Source organism: Alligator sinensis, unplaced genomic scaffold (genome assembly GCF_000455745.1).
Source record: "Alligator sinensis unplaced genomic scaffold, ASM45574v1 scaffold323_1, whole genome shotgun sequence".
Taxonomy (NCBI): domain Eukaryota; kingdom Metazoa; phylum Chordata; order Crocodylia; family Alligatoridae; genus Alligator; species Alligator sinensis.
In genome coordinates this window covers 740,840-749,659 of record NW_005842483.1, presented here as the reverse complement: position 1 = coordinate 749,659, position 8,820 = coordinate 740,840, and the positions used below count along the sequence as shown (strand labels likewise).

At 45.4% G+C, this 8,820-nt stretch overlaps 1 protein-coding gene across 1 annotated transcript in view; it reads left to right on the top strand.

The window, feature by feature from the left end:
• The window catches only part of ATP6V1G1 (ATPase H+ transporting V1 subunit G1), a 5,267-nt gene extending 2,918 nt beyond the window's left edge, over positions 1-2,349 (top strand). The window contains exon 4 of the mRNA XM_006031127.1: positions 1,595-2,349. Coding sequence (XP_006031189.1) covers positions 1,595-1,768 — 174 coding nt within the window. The 3' untranslated portion in view covers positions 1,769-2,349. The remainder of the gene's footprint in view (positions 1-1,594) is intronic.
• The last annotated feature ends 6,471 nt before the right edge of the window (positions 2,350-8,820 follow it).

The window sequence follows — 8,820 nt, the reverse complement described above, 5'->3', positions numbered from 1 at the left end:
CCCCAAGTCCCTGGTGCTGCTTGGAGTTGGTGTTGCTGCTGCTTGAGATGATGCTGTTAGAGCTCTGCAAAATGTTTAGCTGCTGCTCTTCATGGAAGAGCATTCTGCATGGGGTGGTTCTCTCCTTGAGTGCTTTTTCCTTAATTGCCTCACTGTGCTGTAATGTGCAGCCAGCTGCCATGGCAATATCAGTGGAAAGCAGTCAGCTGCAGGAGTGTTGTTGCATCTTGGAACCTGGAAGATGGTATCAGTAGTGAAGCAGTTAATATTAATGAGGTCTGACTTGTGTGTCATGAGTTAGTCTTACAAAGTAGACTTTGTGAATTAATACCAAAAGGAGATCACGCTCCCTTCTGCAGAGCTAGTCTTTCTCACAAATGTTTCACCATGGTTCCTTGATAAACTTACATCTCAAAATTCAATTCTTTAAATACTCAAGTGGCCTACAATTCTCTTGTCAGCTTTGCATGCTCTGTTTTATGTGGTGCTTTTATTCCCAGCAAAATGTAAAATAGTACGTGTGAACTCAGCCTTCATCAAAGGTTCCAAGTGGGAGCCCTCTCTCCTTTGAAGTGTGCTGTGAGAGCAGTGACATGCTACTTTGTGCCAACTCTGTTTTTGTAAGGGGTATTCCTATACTACCTGCAATCAGATTTCCAAGACGATGAACCACTCATTTTCTTCTTTCTGTACAACTTTTTAAGTTGGCAATGTATAATTTCAGTCAAGCCTGTCCTAACACGGACCCCCCTGCATTATAAACCAGCATATCAATCTTGACACCAGTAAGCTAAGATCTTATTTCTTAAGCTTTTCCTTTTCATTCTCTGACCAGTAACAGTACTAGTCCATTCCAGACTTCGACTCTGTTCCATTCACCATACTTTGGAGTTTGGGTTCTGAAGTACAGTTCTTGTTTTTTTATTCCTGTACCAATAACATTTCTGAACCTTGTGTTTAATTCCTGCTTTCCTGCCTCTGAGGCTTCAAGTCCCTATTTACAAACGGAGAAGCCGAGAGACAGATCTGAAGTGGTCATGGGTTTTTTTTTTTTTTTTCCCTTCTTCCTCGAGTTGTATCTACAGCGGAGGAATAGAATCCAGGTCCTGTGAATCTTGTCCTGCCCTTGACATTGCTCGTGTTTGATGCGCAGCCAAGTTGAAGTGTTCCTACCTTCTAGAGAAATCAAAGGGTTAGGAATGACAACAGAATACATTTTACAGAAGTCCTTTACTTAAATGTTATTGTGAATATTGTATTAGTTGCTATCATTATTAGCAGTCTTACTTAAAGTAGTGTCCAAAAGGCCCCAATTAAAACCAAGGTGGCATTGTCATAGGGACTGCACAAATTCCCCCAAAGCTTATATGCTAAATAGATAAGACGATCTAATGATTCAAGGGGTACAGTGATGAAGCAACTCTGTCTATTGACATTACCTCTTTACCACCACACTGTGTTGCTGCAAGAAGTGTAATGATTATCACTGAAGCATACAGAATAGTAGAACATAAAAATTGGTCACAATAGTTTGTTTCCTTACCAAGGAGCTTTTTGTTCTAAGTGGACTGCTCTTTTCTTTTCATTCACTCAGGCTCTTGGATGTCATGGAAGCTGCACCACAGAGGTTGAGAAGGAGACCCAGCAAAAGATGAGCATAATCCAAGAAAACTTCCAGAAGAATAGGGAAGAGGTGCTGACTGAACTGCTGTCACTAGTGTGTGACATCAAACCGAAAATCCACATGAATTACCGCATCAATGGATAGTAGAGGAAGAATTTGTGTGTGCTGGAAGTACTAGCAGTAACATCTGGCTTCAGATGGAACGTATAGCCCTTAGCCGTACTATAGCTCTGTTCTTTTTTTTTGGAAAGAAATTAAATTATTTCAGTAGGTTTGTAGGTCCTTGATAACTTGTTGGAGACTCAGTAGTTTACCTCTACATGGATTCAGAGCTTATCCAAAGAAAATGGCCATGTCTTAAATATGCATTAAATGGCAAATATTTAATAAGCAAAAAAAAAAAAAAAGAAGTTTCTGCTTTTTCTTAGGTATTTGCTCAAAAGGAGGGGTTTGAGATTTAAAAGGAGAGAGATGCTGGACAGCTTTTAAAATGCAAGCCTGAGTCAGTACTGGTTTAGACATTTTTTCTGTATCCTTGTAGGCTGAATTGTATTAGTTTGTGTTGGTAATCTTTAAAATAAAGGTGAATCCAGGAAGAAAAATCCTTGGGCTGTTCAGTATGCTTTTGGTAGTTAGCCATTGTGTGTACTCTGCTATAACTTGAATGATAAGTCTGGCATTGTCTGGCATTGACCTTGGAAAGTAAAAAACTTATGTAACTCTGATGTCTCTTTAGTTATCTGTCTTGTGTCTCCTTGCCCATCTACTTACTACAGTAGTGCCTATGGCTTCATTTTATTATGTGCTGCCCATATGCACACTGAATCTGTTCATTCTCTAGGACAAAACACGGGAGAAGAAAGTGAAGTGACTTGGGAAAGGTCAGGGTGGGTAAATCACAGAGCCTGCAGTGGAACCCAGGTCTCCTGGATTCCTTTCTAGCATGCTAGCCACTAGACCAATGATGGACAATTTGCCCAAGAAAATTCTCAAGTAGTGATCATAGATGAAAGCTTAGGTGAAATAGAAACTAATTGCTTTCCAAATGTAACTTTTGTAGTCAGCTATGTGAGTGCGGTATCTATCCTTCCTCTCTTGGTGCCTTGTACTGATCTCTCCTGTGCTGTAATAAATATCAAGGTGCTACTGACTTAAAAAGAACTGTGGGACAAGTATATTGTGTCCAAATTGGCTTCACCGTCCTGTTGCTTCTTGCCAAAGCTAATGTGCATCAGAATCTTGCAGGCTTTTTTGTTCCAGCAGCATCTCTATCAGCTGGTATAGTGACCCTTCATTCTACTAATGGAAAATGTGAGACCTCTTAGGAAGCATTCCTTAATTCTTTTTCCTCAAAGCTACAAAATAAAACTAAATTCTGTTTGCATACGTTAAAAAACCAATCCCCAAAATGGCATTTTACTTTAAACTTGGCGTGCTCCTATGGAAGCAGTGCATTAGTTGGGTTTGGCTCACCTGACGTCTGTATAAGATCAGGTGCTTTAGTGTGGCTTTTTTGGTGCTTTTATCTAATAGTTGATGGAATTAGTTTTAGATAAAAGTGCCAAAAAGCCCTGCTAAAGTGCCCCACCTATAACTTTGACTCTGCTCTGAAGGATCTGTAACATGCTGCTGCTTCTAGTAAAGCATTTTTTTTAACTTCTGCAAATAGCCCCTATACATAAATGAGGAAGCTAAGCAAGAAATTCTGCTCAATGCTACCACGCCTTGCCATTTTGCTAACAAGAAATAACAACCCCTGGCAGTGTACTCAGTTTTAGAGGATTTAGATTCTTTACTGCTGGCAAAGAAAGCGCTTTTGGGAGGTAGTTAGGAAAACACAGCCCACTATCTTTATAAGTAGAAGGCGAGATAAAAGGTAACCTACTTGAGATCATGCAGCAATGGGAGCTGAAGTTGTTCTATCTTCTGTTTTCTTTTTCCCCTGTTTGCTCACATCAGATCTCTGATTAAGGATTGAAAGAGGCTCTTCGACAAATCATGTTTGGAAAAATGAAACAAAAAGCAGATATATGTTACACTGCAGTAGACCTTAAAAGATCCAGGGTAATTATGTCTTGGCCTCACAGGTAGTTCTTGGTTTAATGACATACAAACACACTGTATGACCAGCAGCTGGTTACGTGCCAGCTGGGGAATAATCACTTCTCTCTTATGCATATCTCCTATAGCTCCTCTCCTATGTAAGGAATATGAAATAATCCTTGGTATTTCAAAATGCTTGTATTTGCTATTGTCATGCACAAGTGATATCATTCCAATTCTGTCTACCTCTCCTAAGGTGTTTTGCTAGCTGAAGGCTGCTGTTGGCACCTTGGCTTGTTGCTTTCCTTCAATAGGCAAAGACCACCTCCCCCTTGCCAGTTGGAAACGTGATGGGTCTTTCTGTTCCCAGGTTGATTTCTAAATACTTTGTAATGTCTGCAGAGCATCTCCTTGTTAACCCAGGTTTTCTCCAAAACCACATCCCCTGGAGCTAGGGTCAGGGAGGAGGAAGAAAAAATCTACTCCGGTCTTGAGTTATCTTTTTGGCTGGGCATGTAAGGATTTCTGCTCCAGCTCATGCTGAGGTTTTAATGCCTTGCCAGAATACAAACATTTTTTTTCTTTTTATATCCCTTGGCATGCTGTTCCCAAAAAGCCTTATTTAACAGCCAAGAATTATCTGACTGTACAAATCTGCATAGAGGCAAATCACTCCAGTTATTGCTTTTCAGTCAGCGTGGCTTTGTTTGCAGCGTAGAGCTTTTATTGAAAATGAAAGATGCATTAATTTCATCCTGAGCCTCTCTGGGAAAAGAGACCTTTTACAAGTATGGGTACATAAATTAGACTTTGTAGAGGGTTTTTTTCCCCGCTAAAATAAGACTGCGCCAGAAAATACTCTGCAGGGAAGGTTTCTGGTTCAAGACACATGGGCTAAACATAAGGTAATTTGGATCTTGGAGAAAAAAAGATCTTGCATGCTGTCTGCTTCCCATCATTTTGATTAGTGTAAGTATCATTAATTTCAGTTTTTGTAGTGAAGTCTCCCTTTTGCTGATCTCTCCAAGTATTGCCTATTATTGGCTAGTTGCCTGTAGTGGTCTGGATATAAAGTGCTGCAGGTCTTGATTAGTGAGTGAATTCCAATTAATTCTAATAGGAGTTTAGACCCAGATGACCTGTATTTTGGGGATTTTTATGCTGCATGTCCTAGATCAGGGGCAGGCAATTATTTTGGGTGGAGGGCCACTTAATGGGTTTTGGTGAGCTGTCAAGGGCCGCAAGGGTAGTCCCTGGTTGCCAGCTTGGGACCAGAAGTCCTACCCACTAACCCCTGACCTTTAGCTATCTGAAGTCCCTCCCCTTGGGACTTCTGGTAATTCTAATACTATAAAAGCCTAAGTCTGGCTGTAATGCTTTGTTTGCATTCTGATTGGCTGATGGAAGCAGCCAATTAGAGTGCTCCAAGCATGGGGGAGCGCTGCCATGATTCTGAAGCTGCGCTGGGGACCAGACAGGGTGGGGGAGCCGAGGCCGGAAGTGCTGGCCTTGGCTCCCCCACCCCGCTCCCTGCAAGAGGCAGAATGGCAGCAGCCTGGGGCGTTAGGTGGCGGCATGCCATCCCAGCCCCACCCCCCGGTCATTCTTGATGGGCAATTGGCTAATAATAAAATAATATTATTAAAATAATTTTAAAAATATTTTTGTCCTGATTTGTGTGTGTGTGTGGTGTATATAGAGGTGATTGCATAACAGTTCAAAATGAGCTCTTACTCTTGTGTATTGTAGTGGAGTGTGGTGCGTGGGGGGTATGGAAGGGTGGGTATGGGGCTTGGGGGATGTGTGGGTGTGGATGTGGGGAGGTGTGGGTAGGTATGGGGTAAATGAAACGAGGGCACTCAAAATGTTTCGAACATTTCGAAAAGTTTCAAGTTTCAAAGCCGGGTTTACTTGTCTTCAGTGCCGGTCCCAGCCGGCAGCGGCAGCCTGCTGTCATCCTGCGCGCAGATCCAGGGCCCTGTCCTCCCCGGGAAGAGTCCGCACAGCCCCCCTGGTGCTCGGCACAGGCTGTGCCCAGCACCAGTCCCAACCAGCAGTGGCAGCCTCCTGTCATCCTGCACACAGATCTGGGAGCCTGCACCCCTGGAAGGAGTCCGGCACAGCCCCGCAGCCTTCCAAGGTCTGTGGGCCTCCAGATCTGCACGCTGGATGAAAGGATGCTGCGTCTGCTGTCTGGGACTGGCTCTGGGCACAGTCCGCACCCAGTACTGGGAAGATTGCTGCTGCCAATGGCAGTATCCTATCATCTGGCACGCAGATCCAGGAGCCCACACCCCCGGGAGGGCTGCGGGGCTGTGCCGGACTCTTCCAGGGGGTGCGGGTCCCTGGATCTGTGCGTTGGATGATGGGAGGCTGCCTGGGGCCAACGTTAGTAGCAATCTTCCAGGCAGAGACTTTGCCCAGCACTTGTCCCAGGTGGCAGCAGCAGTTTCCTGTCATCTGGCATGCAGATCTGGGGGCCTGCATCCCTGGGAGGAGTCTAGCACAGCCCTGCAGCCCTCTCAGGGGTGGAGGCCCCCGGATCTGCGCGCCAGATAACAGGAGGCTGCCACTGCTGGCAAGGGTATATGAGTTTTGCTTTGAACAGTTGGAGGTGTAGTTTCCCAGAAACCGCTGGGCCTGTCTCCTTGAAACTTGGCAGGCTTCATGCCCTCAGAGGGGGCTACCGCCCCTGCAATTTTCATCCAAATCCGGTAGGAAATGACAAAGTTTTAGGCATTATCATGATTCCCCATTATAGCCTATGGGCGAAACATACAAATGCATCGAAATGGCAAAACGGTTTCGACGAAACTAAACAGACCAGTGCTTCAAAATGAAACAAAATGATAAAATGAAACATTGTCCCTTCAAAACAGCGAAATGGAAGTTGAAACAAAACAGTGCTGTTTCACACAGCCCTACTGCACAGTCCTGACCCTGTGTGCTGGAGTCTGTGCTGTGTGGCCCTGAATCTTCTCCGTGCTGCCACTGCTGCCCTGCATGGCAGCCCGGGTGTGGCCGTGATGGCAGCAGAAACGGAGGGCAGCTCCGTACAGGCTTCGGGCAGCTGCAGCAGGGAAATGTTGGCAGCAGGAAGGGGAGAGGCTGCTTTCCCTCCACTTTTGAGCAACAGCTTTTGTCCTGTGCTGCCGCTGCTGAGCCTGGGAGGACAAGCCTAGAGCAAGTGTGGGGTGCGTGGGGTCAGGGCCATGCAGTGCAGGTCCACCTCATTATTGCAGGGCTGGGGCCAGGGGTGGTGGCAGCCGGAAGGAGTTGCCTGCCCTCTGGGCTCCCTAGAAAGGCAATGCAGCCACAGAACCACCCCAGCCCTATTGTGTGCCCGTGGGCAGCAGGACGTGTCATGGCTGGACTGTGCCTGGGCCGAGGGACCCGCTGCAGGCTGGACAAAAACCCACATGGGCCGGATCCAGCCTGTGCACCGTATTTTGCCCACCCCTGTCTTGGATGGAAATGCAAAGTTTCTGCGTGTTATCAATGACAATATATTTTACAGGTGGTAACAGTAGGGTAGAGGACAGTCTTTATTGGAGTTTGGGAACAGAACGTACCCCATCTGCTTTCTGCCATTAATATAAAGTCCTCTGTCCTTTCACAGGGCCCTGAGTATACTGCAGTACTTTATATGGAAGCTGAAACTATCCTTTATCAAGTGGGACTCCTAGGGTCTCTTGTAGTACAATTGTGGATCAAGATCCTGGGCAGTACAAATGCCAAAGGAGCTTGCAATCTAATAAAGTTTATTCATGGAGGAAGATGGGGGGCTGTAGGGTTGAAGAGGCAAGTCTATGGCTATCTACAGATGAAGTACCACGCAGCAGAGTGCATAGAGCAGAATGAGCCAAAATTACCTTCGGTGTTAATTGAGAAATAGAGCTCAATACCCTCAATACCCATAAGGTTCCTGGACAGGTAGACATGCTGTTTTTCCTGTTTAATTGGTTGTGTGTGGCCTTCTTCTGGCATGGTTCCCAAATATAGGCTGGAAGCATGTTTCCCACCTGGCTGCTAGGAATCTCTATTCAAATTAAGGTCAGCCTGTTGGACCCCTCCCCATATTACCTCTTTGCACAAGGGTTACTTTTAGATAAAGAGTCGCTTCCTGTCTATCACTGAGATGCCAGCACTGGAAATCCTGCAGTGTGGTTGCTTTGAGTCTGATTCTTCTTTCCCTTACAACAGAGTTGTGCTGATCAAAATGCTCCTGCTGCAAGACAGCAATAGCCAAATCAGGCTCTGTGGAAACCTGCAATGGCTGTAGAAAGAGGATCTTCTGGGAAAGAATGCCGCTTAGCTCTTATGCTGTGTGCCAGTGTTGGGTTTTTGATGTTTCTGATAACTCTAATTGCAGCTGCTGAGAACTCGTGGGGGGTGGGGAAGAAATCAGGATATGTATCCACTCCAAAAAGCAACTGTTAACATTTGCACATAGGAGCATGTGGTGGTGTAAGGACCCTGGACTTCAGAAAAGCAGAATTCGACTAACTCAGGGAACTGAAGGGCAGGATCCTCTGGGAGACCAGCCTGAGGGGGAAAGGAGTCCAGGAGAGTAGGTTGTATTTTAAAGAAACCTTACTGAGGGCACAGGAATGAACCATCCCAATGTGAAGGAAGGCAAGCAAGTATGGCAGAAGATCAGCGTGGCTTAGCAGGGAACTCTTTAGTGAGCTAAAACACAAAAAGGAAGCTTACAAGAAGTGGAAACGTGGACAAATGATTAGGGAGGAGTATAAGAGTATTGTTTGGGCATCCAGGGATGAAGCCAGGAAGGCCAAAACACAATTGCAGTTGCAGCTAGCAAGGGATGTGAAGGGTAACAAGGGTTTCCATAAGTCTATGAGCAACAAGAGGAAGATCAGGGAAAGTGTGGATCGGATCCCTTACTAAATGGGGATGCAGAAAAGGCGGAAGTACTCAGTTCTGAAGTACTCAGTTCACCTCATTTTTCACAGGCAAGTTCACCACATAGAAGCACCTGGCAGCACAGTTTGGGGTGGAAGTGAGCAGTCAACAGTGGTGAAAGAACAGGGTAGGGACTATTCAGAAAAAATGGATGTGTACGAGTCCATGGGCCTAGGTGTGATGCACCTGAGGGTGCTGAGGGAATTGGCTGATGTGATTGCACAGCTGCT